At 36.9% G+C, this 19,334-nt stretch overlaps 1 protein-coding gene across 1 annotated transcript in view; it reads left to right on the forward strand.

Annotated features, from left to right (window-relative positions):
- Nucleotides 1-287: 287 nt before the first annotated feature.
- The window catches only part of ITSN2 (intersectin 2), a gene marked incomplete at its 5' end in the record, with an annotated part of 52,880 nt that continues 33,833 nt past the window's right edge, over nucleotides 288-19,334 (forward strand). Inside the window, 16 exons of the mRNA XM_009701688.1 lie at nucleotides 288-380; nucleotides 2,075-2,138; nucleotides 3,875-4,038; nucleotides 5,291-5,488; nucleotides 5,780-5,876; nucleotides 7,538-7,680; nucleotides 9,011-9,074; nucleotides 10,832-10,969; nucleotides 11,079-11,164; nucleotides 12,054-12,316; nucleotides 13,024-13,173; nucleotides 13,405-13,545; nucleotides 14,323-14,410; nucleotides 15,016-15,155; nucleotides 16,049-16,129; nucleotides 17,897-18,033. Of these exons, the coding sequence (XP_009699990.1) occupies nucleotides 288-380; nucleotides 2,075-2,138; nucleotides 3,875-4,038; nucleotides 5,291-5,488; nucleotides 5,780-5,876; nucleotides 7,538-7,680; nucleotides 9,011-9,074; nucleotides 10,832-10,969; nucleotides 11,079-11,164; nucleotides 12,054-12,316; nucleotides 13,024-13,173; nucleotides 13,405-13,545; nucleotides 14,323-14,410; nucleotides 15,016-15,155; nucleotides 16,049-16,129; nucleotides 17,897-18,033 (2,047 nt within the window). The remainder of the gene's footprint in view (nucleotides 381-2,074; nucleotides 2,139-3,874; nucleotides 4,039-5,290; nucleotides 5,489-5,779; nucleotides 5,877-7,537; nucleotides 7,681-9,010; nucleotides 9,075-10,831; nucleotides 10,970-11,078; nucleotides 11,165-12,053; nucleotides 12,317-13,023; nucleotides 13,174-13,404; nucleotides 13,546-14,322; nucleotides 14,411-15,015; nucleotides 15,156-16,048; nucleotides 16,130-17,896; nucleotides 18,034-19,334) is intronic.

Below are 19,334 nucleotides of genomic sequence, written 5' to 3' on the forward strand. Positions count from 1 at the left end.
AGTGACAGCAGGAGACTGCTTTGCACCAGCTTTGAAGGACGACAGAGCTTGTTTGAAAGCTGAGTGTAAAGCAATCGAGCTGAGGAATTGTCTCAGCTAGCACTTGCACATCTGGGAAGCAGGTTTGTGTTTCATAACGTCCTTGCCAAACTGGTAGGAGCTGGGTGTGTCTAGATCTAACTTTGTCTCTTGAGAAGCCAAGCTTTTATTTTGCAAGTGACATGCTTTATTTTTAAAAGTCTTCAACCTGTTTGATTGTTTGGTGGTGTGTTTGGTGTTTTTTTTAGGAGGTCCAAACATATGGGCCATCACCTCTGAAGAGCGGGCCAAGCATGACAAGCAGTTTGATAGCCTTAAACCCACAGGAGGCTACATAACAGGTTGGTCTGAGATTCTGCGTTACACATTAACTTTTGTGTGTACATAAGTATCTTTGTAAAACAGTTTGAAAACTACATGCTATTTCTGGCTCTTTGTTATGTGACTAAAAACCATACTCTTCGGGCAAACAGCCGTGGGTTATTACCAAACTTCTACAAGCTTTTGGCTAAAGTCTGGCACAGGAACGCTCTTTTATTAACTTTGTCCCTTCTGCAGCTAGCAGTTATGTGCTGTCATTCTGTCTAGTTTCACACAAAATCTGTGCTTAGATGGTAGGCTGCCAAGGAGGACTTACAGTAGCTATTGTGGGAAGTGACACCAGAGACACCAGAAGTGGCTCTTCTCTGTCTGAACAGTGTTAGACAATACTGTGCTGTTAGACATCTTTGTTTTCGAGGAGGAGGCAGGGAGAGAGATGCTGACAGTTTGTCCTCGTTAATGACCGCTTGAAATTTATTAACCCTTGGGTCTTCATCGAGTTCTGAATAGACTAATGGCATTTTGCATTGGCCTGCTGTCAGTTCCAGTTGCATTCAGCTGCTTTTCCTCCAAAACAATTGGGTCACGTTGCTGCGTACCTCAGAATTTGCAGTTTTTAAATTTAAGAATCTGCTTGTGATATCAAGAAAAGACTCAAGTTCACTGGCGAAGATGACTTAATTTAAGAATGCCCTGTTCTTGTGTGTGTGTGAGCACTAAAAACCAGCCCTGATCGCTCCTACCTGCCTAACTACCTGCTAATGCCCTGTCTGGTGACTCCACTACCCCTGCTTTTTCTCTTTTGGGGCTGAAAACAACTGAGGAGAGAGTGGGAAATTGTCCCTTTGGGGCCTGCACATCTTCTGGCTAAGCGATACGTAACTCCTGCTTTGACCAAACAGCACTGGGAGGTTGGTGTTTACTTTACCACCAGCTGAGAAGTATGCAGTCCCAGGGACTACCTTTAGGCCACATCTGGGCTCTTACCTGCATGTACGTCTGCAGGCTTTGTTATTTATTTGGCAAGTCCTTGAAATGAAAGATTGTGTATGAATATAAGGGAAGAAAGAGCTGAAAGAATTACCTGAAGTCTTAGCTTTAAGCGTCTATAATTCATTCATAGGTAAGCATAAACACTACTATCCATGTTTTAATATGCATTTGTTTACAGCACCATCAGTACCAATTGATGTGGGTCTTGGTACGAGATTGCACAACAGTTCCCATTCCTTCCTGAAATACTGAAATAGTGGATGTTCTCTGATGGAACAGAGTATTATTTAGAACATGGTATTTTCCCAGTTTTTTCTAGAGAGGCAAGACTGGCTCAAGTTAGATTGGATGAAGGAGAAGGAAAGAAATAGCATGCTCATCCTTTCCTGTAAAATTAACTAGATTAGGACTAAATTTTCAGTCTTGTTTATTTCTTTAAATCTTGCATCTTTTAAACTTTTGGCAGCTGTTGATTTGTGACCTGTTAAAGCTTTTTATAGCTTTTTGAAATCACTTCTCGGAGCAAAGATTCAAGATTACAGAATACATGGGTATCTGACAATCGCTGTCACCTAGGAAGGAGTTAGGTGGTACAAAACCAGAAAGCTTGGCATTTAGCATGCTGGTTCCTTTTGAAAATCTGGTCCCACAAGAGAGTGCTGCGGTCTTCTGAAAAATCTGTGTCTCTGGTGTAAAAATCTGTCTTTCTCATTTATCATAGGTGATCAAGCACGTACGTTTTTTTTGCAGTCAGGTCTACCAGCTTCAATCCTTGCTGAAATATGGTATGATATTATTCACTTTTTTTTTTTAAAGATAGGAGATGCTTAGCCTTCAAATGCTATCTTTGGTATGTTGTGTTGTCTCAAAGAGGCTTTCAGCAGTCAAAGTAGAAGTGTTGTCTGAATAATTTTAATTTTATTAAATTTAAAGGAGGGATTGAGCCCAAATGTGTACCAACACTTAATTAAAAAGCAGTATCTTTAAATCTTTTTTATGATGTTAATTCAAATTAGATCATCGTGAACACAACCTTTTTAAACTATAGTAAGTGCATGAAACAAAAAGCGATGATAAATTGCAAGGCTTTCATAGAAGGAAGTGCCTGTTGCTCTGCCACAAAGGTCATTGTTAAGCCTTGTCTTTATATTTTAAATAATAATGTGGAAAAAGAGGTAAATAATGGGTTAATGAATTCCTGGAGATACTAAATTGAATGATGTTTGAAATAGTAGTAACCACTAAAAAATAGCAATAAGATTAAGTGTGGGAAAAATTATATGCTACTAAACTGGGAGTGGAAAATACACTGAAAGTAGAAGACAGGAAAAAAAATGTTAGTAAAGGTCAGTTATAATACACTGTAAGATACCAACCAATGCTGTAGTACAGGAAGTGGAAAAAGTGCTGTTCTTTGCAGCGTTTATGTGGTGATTGCAACACTTGAAACAGACATTTTCTTCTTTTAACTACTCGGTCTTCACTAAATTACTGTGTTCACTTCGGGGTACTTGCTTGTTACCAACATGTACATGTGCAAAAAGACATGGAGTGGAGGCTCATAATAATTAAGAGCAACTCACTTGTTAGTTTCTTTAATATTCTCCCACTAAATGCAAAGTTAGTTTCTCTTACAGACACTTAAAGTTCCTAGAAAAGAGTGGTAAGGAAATTTTTGCATAGGGCCTTGGGGCTTTATACTGAATAGTAACAGAATGAAAGGGAAAATGTAGCTTAATATTGTCTTTTTTTTTTTTTTTTTCTTCCCCTCCTAATTATGTTTACATTCTTGTACCTGGTCCTCGCACGTTTAAGTATTAATTAATTAATCATATTTTCTGTCTGACCAGAAATTTTGTCTGTTTATGTATACACTGTTGCATATATTTCCTGTTGTATTTAAGTTTATTTGGAAAAGTGTCAAAAGAAGACAGTGTGGATATCAGGCTTAAAAAAAAACCCCAACTATTTGTGAATTAATGCAGTTTTCATAGTGGTATATAGTGCCTTTAGCAGGTTTCTGCATCCTCCTATTTCAGATTCTTGCATTAATTCCTTACCTTTCCAGACATTAATTTAAAATTATTAGTCTGGCTAGTAGCGTAGAAAAGGCATGGCAGAGGCATATTTGTAGCGAAAAGAGTATCCACTGAGCAGTAGACTTCTGGTTTTCTGAGGGTCTTCCTGCTTTCTCAGATGTTAAGTATTTAATATACAGCAACTTGAAAACTGAACTCTGCAGAATACTGCTAAGTGAATTATACTTAATAAAGCAAGATGAACATTATGTTTGGAAGTCCAGGTTGACCTTCAATACCTGTAGGTTGGCAAACTAGGAAAATTAAGATTGCAAATTTTTGAGGGTTCGAACCTTGTAAAAAAAAATCAGCAATAAGTTTGTTGTTTTCTTGTACAAAATCAGTAAATGAATTTGATAGAAAAGCTTCTCATTAAGTGAAAAAGTTAACTTTAGATTTCTTCTTTGTGGACTTTTTAAATTTAATTTTACTTTATTTTTAAGGACACTGTCAGACCTGAACAAGGATGGAAAAATGGATCAACAGGAGTTCTCTATAGCCATGAAACTCATCAAGCTGAAACTGCAAGGACAGCACTTGCCTGCAGTTCTCCCTCCTGTCATGAAACAAACTCCAGTATTTTCACCTCTAATGTCAGCTCGCTTTGGTACTTATGAATATATACTTACTTAGTGTTCAGAGGTAAAAAACCACAGTTAATTGCAGCGAAATACAAGCGTTAATCTGACCACAACAGTTGAGGGAATCAGTAAAAAGAAAAAATAATCAAGGATATTCTGATTTAGGAAATTCAGAAAGTCACTTTCTTGACATATTTATAATTTCATTCTTTGAAGACATTTAATAATAAAGAAAAACCTTCTATTGAATTTTGACATGAGGTGCAAGAAGACCGTTCACATTTGCCATCTGCCTTGCAGGCTGTCATCTTGTACTGAAGGTCTTTTTTTGTCTCCCTCCTACTCATTAAAAACCTGCAGTATAAATAGGTGAAAGTTAACCTTAGTAAAGGTCAAAGTTTGGGTAGAACACTTTTTAAAATTTTTTTTTTTCAAAATCAGTCAGATTGTCTGTTTTGGTTATAGTATCCATTGAATATAATTATCTTAACTTTTTCCTTTTCTGACAGTGTTTTTGGATTCAGTGCATGCCTGTTAATATTTTGTTGTTTTGTACAACAAGATATGCGTAATAACTTCAGTTGGATTACAAAATTAGTGCATGTCTATGCTGAAATTGAATGTATGCATATATTAATTACATACTTAATTTAAAATATCTGCCCATCAGTAAATCTTGTGTGTTTGAATACAAGTGCGTGTATTTATAGATAGCTGTGGTTGGCATACAATTACTTCCTATTAACCTTCCATCATGGCATCTGTGTACTGTTGTCTTCTAGAAGATTCAGCCAGTAATTCAAGCGCCTTTACTCACTTCAGGCAGCTGCCTTAAAGGCTGACACTTGGAAGAGACTTAGTTCAGAAACAGTGTCACCTTTTCCCTGTAGAGGATTGTCAACTTCTGAGTTGCACTGTAATTCTCTCTCAGGGGCCAGACGTGGAAAGGCTTGTTGAAAAACTAGTTATAGCTGCAATTACAGAAAACTAGATTGTATTCTTTTGTGAAATACTAGCTAAATCTGCCTTGAGAATTAATTGCTTGTAAGCAGTTAATTATTATTTTTTTTTAATTCATATTCTTCAGTATATTTTCCTATGTGAGCTGTCTTGTCTAAACATTAGAGAAAAAGCAAATGTTACACAATGAGCTACAACAGATCCTCATGTACCTCTGGTCACAGGTTACTTTGTGTAGTTTCTGCCTCACATAATGGAGGCAATTTCTTGCTGGAGCCTCTGCAGTATTAAATCATGAATTGTTGGATTTTGCTCTAGGAATGGGTAGTATGCCAAATCTGTCCATGCCAACATCTGTGTCTCCAATCACACCGTTAGCCCCCATGTCTCTGGCCTCCATGACTTCCATTCCTCCTTTGGTTATCTCTGCTCCCCTGATGCCTTCTGTCAGTACCTCCTCGTTGCCAAATGGAACATCCAGCCTTTTGCAGCCTTTGTCTGTACCTTTCTCTTCAAGTAAGTATAGTGCAATCCAGTACTTGCTTTCAGAATTGTGAATCTTATTTTCTCTATGGCTAATTTCAGACAAGAGTGCTAATATTTGCATGTGAGTTTAGAAAAAAAAAAAATGTATTTTTTTTTAAAGTTCACATTTGTCAAATTGGTTCTGACTAGTTAATCATAGCAACAAGGTACTGATTAGCTTTTCTTACTTCTGTCAAAGCGTTGAGTGTTTATTACAAAACATTACCTTGTACCTGTTTGCTTTACAGTTTTTTGTTTTGTTTTTTTCTTTCTTTCTTTCAGCGCTGCCTCATACTGGTTCTTCAGGTCCCATGGCAGGAGGGTTTGGTGGTACTAGTATACAGAAGGCACAGTCACTAATCGATTTAGGATCTAGCAGGTATGAAAGTTAAGTTTAAAATGGTTATATCTTAAACTTGGATAGTATGTCTCTTATGAGGCATTTTTAATTTTCAAAATATATTCAATAGAAATTAGTCTATCTAATATGACCTACCAAGTCTGAAATAGATTGTTTTGATTTGCACAAGAAATAATATTTTCAGTAAATCTGACAAAACTATCCAAAGTAGGCAAGGAGTTCAAATGAGAGAAAGCAATGCCAAAAAGAAGGGAGTGTGCCTCATTAGTAAATGGAAGTAAAATTTACCAAGTGGTTATAAAAGCAATGTTTATGGATTGATGTGCTCATTCATTATAGAGAGCAGCATGTAATTAGCAGGCATGTAAGAATTGTATTTGTTATAAGTATTTATGTGTGAATTTGTTTTATGAATAATAGAAGATTATGAATCTTTGTAATCAGCTGCTCTCTTTCACTGATGTTAGAGCTTTACCATACACAAAGTGAGACATTAGGCTTATCTATTCAGTTGGGCATCCAGGAACAGTCTCCCAAAAGACAATCTAGAGGGCATCTCGGCCCCAGCTCAGTTCCAGAAGGTGACTCAGAAGGGCTTGCACCTCTTTGCTGCTGGTACAAGGCATCTAGGATGAGCACATGTCTAACTTCAGGCTCCCCATACAAACAGGCACCTGATACTAGGAGATGTTCGGTAAGATGATGGTAGGCATGATGTGTGCCTGTAATCATTTTTTATTTCTTATTTTTTAGTTGGAAAACTTTGCTGGTGTTGTAGTGTTGCAAAGTAGCTCTTCTTCAGTGTTACTGTTGACAGAATTTTCACCATCATGTTATCTAATTCCATGCAAAGGATGTCTATCCAGCATTGTGCCCAAAAGGCTTTGTTTCTATCAGCATTCTTTATTGCCTTGGATAACACTGCAAATAGATTTTTACTTGGCAGAGTAAGGGATTACCTTAAACAAGGCAGGCTGGATGCACTGGTTTTGTCTCATCTTCAAAGATGGGACACTGCAAATATGCTGGGAGTTGCAGGTAGGAGTTTTATAGGTGTAACTAAACACTCCATCAAGTGCTATTCTGCAGAAACTGAATGAGTTGGAAAAACTCTATTCAGCCTGTCATTGTCACTAATAAAAATAATAGGTGGAGGTGGAATATAATGGCTTTAACAGCTTTAGAAGCTGCTTTTGATTGTGAGTTTGCCAGATACATTTTTAAGCTCATGGTTATTCATTTGCATACCTCTTAAAGTTACTTAGACATCTACCCAATGCTTCACAGCCCTTGTAAACATTCTTATGAAAGTTGAGATGTTTTTCTATGGTTTCCTATGGTATTGTTTTGCAGTGGTGGACCGATGAATTAATTCATGTGGCATAAGTGCCTGTGATACCAAGGGAACAGGATCTTGAATTCAAGAGTTTCGTTTTAGCTATGTGTCCCTACTTTCACAGTAAAATTCCATATTAGTGATGAAAATATTTATAGCAAGATAGCAGAGGTAAAACTTTGTGGAAGCTTTGTGGAAGTTGTTTCATGTTAGCAGAAGATGCTATGTATCTTCTGTTCCAATGCCTGTTTATTGAGCCAAGTAACTTCGAGTTCTTTCTTTCTCTCTCTCTCTCTCTCTATCTTTTTTTTTTTTTTTTTTTCCTTTTTAAATTGTGTTACAGTTCAAATTCTTCCTCTAGTGCTTCACTAGCTGGGAATTCACCAAAGATTGCATCCTCAGACTGGGCAGTTCCTCAGGCCTCCAGATTAAAATACAGACAGAAATTTAACAGTCTTGATAAAAGTATGAGTGGATATTTATCAGGTGAGTATGGACTTTGATATGGAGGGGGAAAAACAGCAGTGTTTTCTGCTTCTGGAACGTCACAAGCTGAGAGATGAAATTCCATCTTGGGATTTGACTTCTGTATGAAATAAAAGCTGAAATTGTTGACTTTCAGACCTATGCAGGAGAGAGTGGGTTTCAGCTACTGGTTCCAGTCAGCCAAGAAATGGAAATAACCATCAGTTTATTGGCTTAGGCTCTGTGTTAGACCTGGAGGAGCCTGAGGCGGCAGCAGTCTCCCCACATAGACTAGGGAAGCTGCAGCAGCAGGCAAGGGGAAGAAGAGTGGCAGTGGTGGGATCTAACTAGAAGAGCCTGAGAACATTAAGGCGGGGGAAGTTACCTCCAGAAGGTCAGCAGTCATTTTTGAAGCATCACTCTTTGGACTGAGACTTTTTCTTATGACTTTGTAAAATGGGGGACATCTCACGGTCATTTTTGTGCCATGTACTCCTATGTATATATGTTAGTAATTGCTTAGATATTTGGGCTTTATCTTTTCAAAGAAGGCAGTTTGGGAAAGACACTGCAGTACTGCAGCCATTGATTGGAGTTTTTCAAAAGTAATTTAAGGGAGTCATTCCTTGTTGACTTTCAGTGACGTTTGTGCTGTGCCATGGCATTAAGGTGGTTTCAAGACTTCACACAAAGTTAATACAGGAGTACAGTTCTATGAAAGTTCTTATAAAACTGGATTATTCCCTGTAATGCAGGGAGTAGAGAGCTGGCCAAGCAGTTAGTAGATGTAAAGTCAGTATGTATGTCTGTAGCCGAGTAGATTTCCCATTTTGAATAAGCACTTATCAAGCTTCTGCATCAGTTTCCTAGCCTACAAAAAAGGAGGACAATTCCCTCTTTCAAGAAAGGGACTCAGTGCTTTTTATCTTGTTCAGTTGATTTTGGGCTGAAGGTTTCATTGACCTGTCTAGATAGCAAAGAATCATACACCTTTCAAAGGAAAGCTGACAGCTTTCCAGTGTGCTAGCTCAAGGTTTAGGTAGACAGTCAGCTGTGCTTTCGTAACAGCTGTGGGGATTACCATAAATACCCATTTTTCATGTCAGCTTTTTTGTTAGGTGCTCTGAGACGGGGGGGCGGGGGGAAAGGTACACAAAAATACTTACATTTTTATTGTGTTCATGTTGTAATGCCTGTTGTTAAGCCTGGAAGTAAAGCCGACTGTCAGCCACTGACGAAAATAGATTAGATTAATATTAAAAATAAACATGCCCCAGTTCATGACCCATTTTTTGCTAGATGTGAATGTGTGTTCAAAGTGTTTCTTAAAATCTTTTACGCTTTCACTAAGGATTTCAAGCAAGGAATGCCCTTCTGCAATCAAACCTTTCACAGACTCAGTTGGCTACTATTTGGTAAGTTTAGTTACTGACATGAATTCAATGTATTTATGATGTTAAGAGAGGACATGTACTTTATTTAATAAGAAATTATGAAAGGACACCATATATCTAAAATCATAAACTAAGCTACTTATTAAACTAGTTTGTTCATTAGTTCCATTTTCAAAAGGCACAGTGTAATTTGTCTTTTGACATAATTTTTTCACTCTTTGTGTTTGTTATACTCCATATAATAGTACAGATACTGATTTCAGTTTCTGATTCAGTGATCCACTAGTTTAGCTGAGGTGAGGGTTTGTTACTTTTAAAACCAGGATTCTGAAATCAAGCTTGTTAGTTTTAAAATATGGAGAAAGATTAAAAATGAAGTAAGCCTTCAGCTTTTTAGAGTTTTACTGTGGTTCCCATAAAAATATCTGCATATTACACATACTTTAAGACTTGCCTTTACTGTGGTGATGGAAATGGTTACAGTTGTGTGAAGGCTTGAATAATCTGCCCTGCTGGATATGGTTGTTTGGATTACACCTTCAGATATAACTTGGGTGGTGTACATAAAATTTACTGGCCCAGCAGAATGCACAATAGCTTGGTGCTTTACATCTCTTCTTGAGTTCCCTTTCTTCTTCCTTTCTATCCCAGGGCAGTCATTTGTTTGCCTCTAGTAGCAGCAAGCTGAAATATTCCTTATGTTCATTCAACTTGTTTGGTTGCATGCTGTGAAGGTGAAAATGAGATGTTGGTTTGTGTTCCTCTGCTCTGGAGTATGGGGAAGTAAAGCAGGTATATAGTGACTGTTTTCCTCCTGGGTGCCTGGCCTGAAGATATCAGCAGCCAATGCAGCGAGGTCTGTGTACCCATGTAGAGAGGATTAACAGGCCAAGTTTCAGTTTTGCCTGAAGTAAGGAATTACCAATATTTCTACGAGGGTGTTGTATTCATGGGAATTACTGTAGTAACGGTACTGTTATATGTGAATACTGCTGGTTGTGAACATAATAAAAATCTCATTTCATCATCTCCTGCTTTTGTTTTTCACTGTGGCGTGTGTGGGTGATGGGGCTTTTTCGTTTGTTTTGTTGTTTCCTTTTTGATTTTAGTCGAGTTTTTTAACTTTTTTTTTTTTTAACAAGCAGTTATTTTCTTAAGCATTTCACTTAAGTGCAGTCTAAGGACACATTCCTGCCGTTGTATCTACACAGATAGTTCTTTGAGAAAAAGCTCCTGATTTCTTGCCTGCATGTCTGGAAACATTTCACTGGTTTCCCACCCACCCCCGCCCCCCCCCCACTCGTGGTTGTGTGGGAAGCATTTTGTAGGCTAGTAATATGATTGTGTGGTTTGCCTTCTTGGAGGGGGTAGGTGATCCTTTTCCTACCCATTGCAAGGTACTTTGGGGCAGCTCACGTCTTCCCTGCACTGTCAAGGAGACACGGGGCGGGGGAAGAATTCTGTGCAGAGGTTCCTGGTGTAGAATTTGATGTAATTTTATATAATGTTTTCTTTTGCTTTAAAAAAAAAATAATTGAAAAACTGGTTTCTGGCATTTTGAGATGGTTAAGAACAGTCCTGGATTCTCTTCCCAGCTCTTCTCTTGGTGAGATGTCTCTTAAACCTTATTAGCTAATATCTCCCTTCATCAACTATTCATGTTATTAATTGTAATTATTTTTACCAGAACGTTTCACAGGAATTCTCTATTTTAAAAACTATTTTTACAGTAAATTGTGATGTTTGGTTTTAATTATTATTGCTGTAAAACTGTGCAGGTCACTAGCTGATATTGATGGAGATGGACAGCTGAAAGCTGATGAGTTTGTGTTAGCCATGCACCTAACTGATATGGCCAAAGCTGGACAACCTCTGCCACTAACTTTGCCTCTTGAACTGGTACCACCTTCTTTCAGGTATATCCCTGAGGGCAATGAAACATAATATATTTTCAATGGAAGTGTATTAAACAAAGAAAATAACTCTGTTATTTCTTTAACAGTAGTGGGTTTTTTTTCCCTGCAGGAGTGGAAAATACACTGAAAATATAAATGGAACCCTACCATCTTACCAGCCTGTGCAAGAAGAGGAGCCACAGAAGAAACAGCCAGGTAAAATAGGGTTCACATTCTGAAGGGCTGTCTTTGAAGGGCATGATTTCAGGAGCTAGATCCCTTTTAACTTGGATGGTAAGAAGGTTGTTAAGTGGATGTAGTCAGCCTATTATATCTAATAGAATTGAGAAGGCAGAGATAGGGGCTATTTTTAGCTGTAGGAAAGGAAAAGTGTGCTGATTAATAATGTATTTTGGAAAAGAAATCCTTCATGGCCAAATACTGCCATGCTACTGCAATTTTTTTTTCAGTTGAAAGTTCCTGGCATTACTTTGTTCTGGACATTTTGAAAGCAAAGGGTTCCAATGTAGTTTAATTCTCTGAAAACTAGATGCAATTTGTACATCATGTAGATTCTACTATTGACTCCCTGATGCTACAGGCAAAGGTCTATTACATGCACACTGTGAGACACGACTTGCCTCTCTTTTTGGAGAGGTGGTTGCTGGGAGCCTAAACCATTCCTTTGTATCTCTTTTTATCCTGTACTGCAGTAATTGAGCTTGATCCTGTTTTTGTTTTCTGCTGTTTTTAACTCGAGGAGCTCTTACAGGGAACACCCTTAAAAACTAAGTGCTTTCTCTGTATGTTAATGTTTCCTGCACAGTGGAAAACCTTTTTAACAGAAGGTAGTCTTCTCCTAGCGTATAAAAGCTGTTCTATGTTTCCTCTAAAATTCAAGTAATTTTTTGTGGTCGATTTTAAATGACTTTATTTTTGAAAAGAAAAATAATACTTTAACAAATGCAGGATGCTTATATCATCCATGACCTAACAACTTGAGCTTGCCAAAAAGAAAGTATCTATCTTTAGTGGCATAACTGAGGTACTTGTTTGAGAGCAGTGTTTTGCACAGGACAGAAATAACTACTTTTCCTTATTTTAGTGACATTTGAGGACAAAAGGAAAGCCAACTATGAGAGGGGAAACATGGAGCTGGAAAAACGCCGTCAGATCCTGTTGGAGCAGCAGCAGAGAGAGGCTGAACGTAAGGCTCAGAAAGAAAGAGAAGAACAAGAGCGAAGAGAGAGGGAACGGCAGGAACAGGAACGGAAAAAACAACTTGAAATCGAAAGGCAGCTGGAGAGACAACGGGAGTTGGAAAGACAAAGGGAAGAAGAAAGGAGGAAAGAAATAGAAAGGCGGGAGGTTGTTTTCTTGAAATTATTTTTTTAATGGTTTAAAGAATATGTACATGCATACATTATCCACTTGTCAGAGCATTCAGGATTTGAATGCTGGCTTTGATTTTGTCTCCTCGCATGGCCATTGACAGATTGTCTTGGAAAGAGAACATCGTTTCTGTCTGAAAACATTGTCTCTGTTATAAATGAATCGAGTGTTGGTATAGGCTGAAGATTTTCCGATACTTCATAGGATAGATGAGCTTTTATTGGACAGATTTCTTGGATTTATGCAAAAATCTGTATACCAAATAAGATTGTACTGAATTCATAGTTGATAATATTTTGACAGTTGAACTTGAGACAGATTTGCTTCTACTTGATGTCTTAGCACATGCATGAGACTTGCATGTTTTATGTAGCTCTGTGAAATACTCAAAGGAGGTTATGAGCAATATCTGTCAGTGTGCTCCTTTATGGGCAGTATTCCAAGCTAAACAGACTTTCTGTCTGAATTATGTAGCTCTTCATCCAGAGGTAGGAGCATGGTATGAAGAATCTTATAGGATCACTTCCTCCATTCTTTGATGCTGAAGTATATAAGAGCACTTTACAAAAGACAGTGTGTTGTGTTGCTGTTATGCTATTTAGAAATAGAGCACATTATATTGAATCGTGGTCTCAGAGTTCTGTGTCTCCGTTGTAATTTAAAGTAATGTAACTTTTCTGCAGGCAGCAAAGCAAGAACTTGAGCGCCAGCGACGATTAGAATGGGAGAGAATTCGTCGCCAAGAACTTCTTAATCAACGTAACAGGGAACAAGAAGAAATTGTCAAGTTGACCTCTAAAAAGAAGAGCCTTAATCTTGAATTAGAAGCCCTGGTAAGACAAAAATTTCACTACACATCTTGAAATACAGTATTTTAAAATATGCAAGTCTTAGAATCTACATTGATGGCCCACTAGGAGTTTCACTCTGTTTTGGATGAGGAATCTAAAGCAGATATTTTGGGTTGTTTCAAAGAATTGCTTGTGAACTAATCTGCCCACAGATTTAATGGAGAAGTGATTTTTTGCTATATGTGGTGTAATTTGTCTTTGATTTTTTTCTAGACGGACAAACATCAGCAAATCTCAGGCAGATTGCAAGATATTCGAAGCAAAAAGCAAATTCAAAAATCTGAACTGGAGACTTTAGATAAGAAATATGACCAAGGAATCATGGAAGTCAAGCAACTACAACAACAGCTTCAGGTATGTCACGTTCTGTTAAGCTTGTAGTTTTCTTTTACTTCCTGTTCTGTGTTTCCATAATGCAAATGTTTTTAGTTTTATTTGTGGTGTTAAAGAAATAATTATATGTACTGCGACAAGCTGATAGTTGAATGAGAATGGTTGTCAAAACCTCAGCTGTTCTTTTGTGAACCGATAATAGTGACTTCTCTTTAATTATGAATTCTTTTATGGCTCCAGACTCAGATTTTTGTGAGGAATGTTTTCCTGTACGCAGAGCGAGTTAGTCTTTGGGTTGAATTACCTTGCTGCTCTTTTTTCTTTTTTTCTCTCTTTGAATAGCAAGACATTAATTATTTCAAATCAGTTGACTACTATAAATCTTTGTCTACTGTATTTTTATGTAATGCTTCTGCATGTCAGGGAAACTTCTTTTTATGTTCCTGTGTGTCACAGAAAGTTACTGTTTTATGTTAGGCTCAGGGCAACATAATCAATATTAATAATAATATCATAATAATATAATAACAGTATTATCATTCTCATAATATTTACACTTTAAGCATGTCTGTTAATTTTTTTTTCCAGTTGTGTTAATATTTTTGGGTCAAAAAGCATTAAATTTTAATAATATTTATATTGAAACTATAGAAGCAATTTTCTCCTCTGCCACATAATGATAACTTGTATCCACATTTCATTAACGTGTTGAAGTTTATGTTTGAGAATTCACCCATTTTTACTTACAGATTTGTAAACAATATTAAAAATTTGTTATGTTCTCTTCAATATCTACAGGAGTATCAGAATAAACTAATCTATTTAGTTCCTGAAAAGCAGTTGTTAAGTGAAAGAATTAAAAACAGTCAACATGAAAACACTCAGAGTAAGTGCCTGGAAGTAAATTCTCTTCTGTTTACAAGTGATGAAAAGTCAGCAATGCAAAAAAAGACTGAAGGATACAGAGATGTTAATAACACCATCACTTTTCTATCTTTTCAGTTAGTGCCATCTTAGCATTGTTTTGTCTGTATTCCATTATTTCCTTCATGTTCTAAATAAGGGGCAAACACACATTTTTGCAAGAAATCACAGATTTTGCTTGAATCTTTATTTATATGGACTATACAGCCCACAGATATTATTACACCTTGTCTTTTTTTGGTAGAGTAAACTCAAGGGTGTTCATTTATGTAAAACTTACACTGGTCTTTACATCAAATCACACTAAAAGTCTGTATCTAGAGAAACTTGCTATGAATTGGTCTGATATTAAAAAAGACTTGCAAATTATTCTGTATATCTTACATGTAATGCCTGTATGTCTTAGGTGTTGGAGCAATTTATTTTTTGTGCTGTATAGGAATAGAAAGGTAAATCAAGGAACTTTTGTGTGGAAAGAGATTGGAAATGTTGTGTATATTAGGAAAATAATAAAATAATTAGTGAAAACAGAAACCCTTGTAAAATTGTTTGTCTTTCCTTCTGCAGGTACCGGAGTCAATTCAGTGCACAAGAAGTCCCTAGAAAAGGAAGAATTATGCCAAAGACTTAAGGAACAACTAGATACCCTTGAGAAAGAAACTGCTTCTAAACTTGCTGAAATGGATGCATTTAACAGTCAGCTTAAGGTACATGCATTATCTAAATACTTAGTCTTACACTGGTAAGCAGTATCTTTATTTCTCCCTCAGTCATGAAGATTGGTGGCACTCCTACCAGACTTCCAAAAAGCTTTCCCTGACTTCCAATGTCAAATAATAATTACCAAAAATCTTGGAGTAAATAACACAATAAAATTTCACTTAAAACTATTGCTAATGTACTAAAATGTGAATCTCTTGCTTATCATTGCTTTGCATGAATCAACTGTTGCTTACTCTCAACTTTTGCCTTCTAGAATTCATTTTGATTTAGAATTGAAGTTTTTCAGGCCCTTGCAAATTCTGTTCTTACAGTACTGAGGTTATATTGGCTACTATTTTTGAATTGTGGACTGAACATTTAACTTTCAATAAAAGTAGTACATGGTTTCGTAGTACATTGTACAAGATCTGATAGCAGAGTTAGATGTTGTCCTAAAAGTAAGCATAGGCCACTTATTTGTATAGAAGTTAAGAAATACTGGCCACTGGCCCCAAAGGCGTTTTTGTTTGAGGCAACTCTTCACTTGCCCAAAAATCCGTGCAACTCTCAGGCAGGGTAGCATGCATCCACTTAACTTTATTTACCAGCTTACTCTGAGTGGCACTGATGTGAACTTTATTCTTCTGTAATGGATTGATGCTGGGCCAGCGTGAGGGTTCTGCACTCTCCAATGAAAAGAACACAGAAATTTGTAAACATTTAAGGAGTTTCTTTTCTTTTTAAAAAATGGCTACATATAACGTGCATTTTTAGTTACTTGTTTATTGCATGGCTTGCTGTGTTCAGTGTCTGCATCCACAATTCAGTCTTCCCTAAATTATGTTTTTCAAAATAGAGTGCAAAGATTAATTGGCTTTTTATCTACCTTATCTTACAGTGTGAGAATATGGATGATTCTGTTCTTCAGTGCCTTTTGTCTCTGCTAAGCTGTCTCAACAACCTCTTCCTCTTACTTAAGGTTATTTTCTAATCTTTGGCTCTTTTGGTTTTTAATTATTTCGCAATTTTTCTCTGCTTACACTTTCTGTTTGGATGTACAATTTCTATTAAATAAATTTGCCAAAAGAAAATTGATAGGCTCTTTTTCTCTCTGCTAGCTTTTACATCCTCTTAAAGACTTAAAATTTTCTTATCTGCTTAGAAATCCAAACTGCAAAATACTGATAGCCATTTTATTTCTTTAAATAGACTGTGTTCACTAAGTTGTTTTATCCAGATATTTTTCTTTTTTGTTAAGGTAAGGTCAACCAAAAAATACTGTCTTAGATGGAAACAGTGTTTCTCCCAGTTTTCCATCTGTTGCTATCTACCTATATCCACACATCTTAAGCTTTGAGTCAGGTATATGAATTCTCATCCAAGTTTAAAGTCTAGAAATAGCATTAGTATCCAGAATATGACATATGACATGGCAAACGCAATGCTTTTAAACCTCCAGATTAACCCAGTACTAAAACCTACTTGCTGTTTTTCCTCAACACTGCTTTTGTCTGCTGGGGTCAGAAATCTGACTTTTGAGAATGATTTATGAGGGGAAAAAAAGTCAGAATTGCTTAACTGACCTTTCCATGAGGTTTCCTCTGCATAAGGGTTATTCTGTCCTTAAATCAAAGATACGAGAGTGTTTATAATGCAGGTTTGTTTCCACAGTGATCCTCAATTTCTGTGCAAAATGAGAAGAAAAAGTATTCTCAGCTAAAGATGTTTGGGGAAAAATCGTAGTCAATTGCTTGATTTAGTTTGTTGCTACAGAGACTTTTCATGGCACGGAAATCTTGTTATTTTGCCCTTTTCATATAAATTGCACAGGATCTCTAAGGCAACATGATTATTGGTAGAGATGCATATTGTAGTGGGAATAGATCATTCTTAACTGCTTTATTTGCATTTATGGGATCAGATATGAAAAGTCAGGGTATACCTGTTGCACGGCTCAATGTGTATCAATAGGATTCCTAAGAAAAAGTACTGTAGTGTCTTGCAGATGTTTTGTGACATGGTGAAGTACAATCTAAAGCAATTCTATTATTGTTGATTTTTTTTTCTTCTGTAAATTTAATTATCCCAAGGATTCATGCTGGTTTTCTGCTGTGAAAAAGTTTGTTACCAGAGGGACATGGGATAGGGATTGAAGGATGTGTTTGAAAGAAAAAGAGTAAAATTGTGAAGTTTACAAATACAGGAAAACTCCAGTCTGAGTTAGTGTCTTTAGGCTATGCCTTCCCACAGTGGTAAGTGCTGGATATTTTTATTAAGTTTTTCTGATTTAAATAGGAGACTGATCATTCATAAAGCATCGCAAAGGCAAGCACCTTGCTGAAAGAATGTATGCTCAGGTTTATAGTATTGTGTTGGCTTTCAGTTGAAGTCTGCCTCCCTGTAGTTATTTAAAATATGCTTCATTGCCTTGTGTGTCCTTAGATAATGTGTTTGAACACTCAGTTTTATATCTTCCCTTCTTCTCTGTCATATTTGCCATTTCCAGCAGGTGTATGACTGGAAGGGCTCTTTGAAAGCCTAAGTTACGTCAAAGGTTTTGCAAACCTGCCATCTACTTTTATACTTCAATTTTCTTTACAGTGACCTCCAAGGACTATTAATAACTTAATGTTACTTTGACCATTTGTATTAAAACTTGGTTCACAAAGCATTAAAATGCCTGGATGCTTTTCTTGAAAGATTGGCTTTGTTCCTTTTGATGTACTTCATTGTGTTTCCTTCTTAGGACCTGAGAGAAAGTTACAGCACACAGCAATTAGCCTTGGAGCAGCTCCACAGGATAAAACAGGACAAAATAAGAGAGGTAGAAAAAAGAAGAGCTGAACTTGCACAGAAAAAGCGACTGGAAGATGAGGCTGCAAGGTACCATGCCTGAATGTATCAATGTTGCAGTTTTTAAAGCAAAATAATGCCGTGGTGACTTCTAAGATGCTGTTTGTATTAAACAGGAGGTCTGACTGGTAAAAATACATCCTATTGAGTTGCTTTAGAGGAAACGTTATGTGGAGTACCACTAGCATAAGGTGGTTTGAATTTCCTCTTTCCAATCTGTTATCTTCTTTTTTTTAAAAAAAACAAACTTATAATTCAGATTTGATGGATAAATAAATCAAGTAGCCACTTTGCTGTTAAGATTTTTACCTCCTTTAATAGATAATCCTCACACATCTAAAATTCCTCATATATTCTGCCTTGTTTTGCTGGCCAAAATATCTGACCTATTTCCTTAAAAGCACTTCTGACTGAGCAGTTACTAGTTTTTTGTCATGTATATCCAGATAGTTGTGAGATTGATACTTAAGACAATAGAGAGAGTATTGACTGCTTCATTCCTATGTTAATCTTGAAAGCTGGATGAGTGAGCAACCTTTGGGTTTTAAATTTGGTTCCTTTTTTAGGACGACAATGAGAAAATTCAAATAGACATTTGAGAGGATTATCCCTTCACATATATGGTCCTGGTTTTACTTAGCTCAGCCTTGTATCAAGCACTCAAACTTTCACTGTCCTCAGCTCATGGTTTCTCATGGTCTTATTCCCAACTAGTTTTGGTTTTGTTTGTTTCACTGATTAAGAAACTGTAGTTTCTAGGGTTTGATTCTGGCTGCGTTAAGATGCCACTCTCTTTTTCCTCTCTCCAGACCTTATGCTCTCAGCTACCTATTTTGTGCTCAGCAGCCCTGGATTGAAACAGTGCTAGAGAGAGGTGGACAGGCATTCTCGGTGGCCAGTCCTCAGCTCTGGAATTGCTTCAGTGTGCTAGTTTGGACTTCCCATTCAGAGAATTGCTGTGTCTTTGTCTTTTTAATTTGAGAGATTTTTTTCAGTGATTCATATTTGCTTTCACTGTTTTTAATGAAGCAGAGCTAGTGACCTTGTAGTATGTGACACTCATGGTCTTAACTCATGACAGCATTTTTCTACAACCGTGTGATGGAGTTTCATAACATTTGTGACAGTCCCTCTAAGAGAACCATATGCTGTATGTATAGTGATATCCTGTGAATTTTTCTGTTGAACGTAGCTATATGATAGAGTAACAACATTACTGCACAGCTCCACTAGATCCTGTGATGTGCTTGAAAACACAATAAAATGACCATCAGATGAGTGGAATTCCCACAGTGATTTGATGAAGCAGTGTCCTTTAGGCATGGTCCCTC

This window comes from Cariama cristata, unplaced genomic scaffold (genome assembly GCF_000690535.1).
Source record: "Cariama cristata isolate BGI_N322 unplaced genomic scaffold, ASM69053v1 scaffold12350, whole genome shotgun sequence".
NCBI classification, from domain to species: Eukaryota; Metazoa; Chordata; class Aves; order Cariamiformes; family Cariamidae; genus Cariama; species Cariama cristata.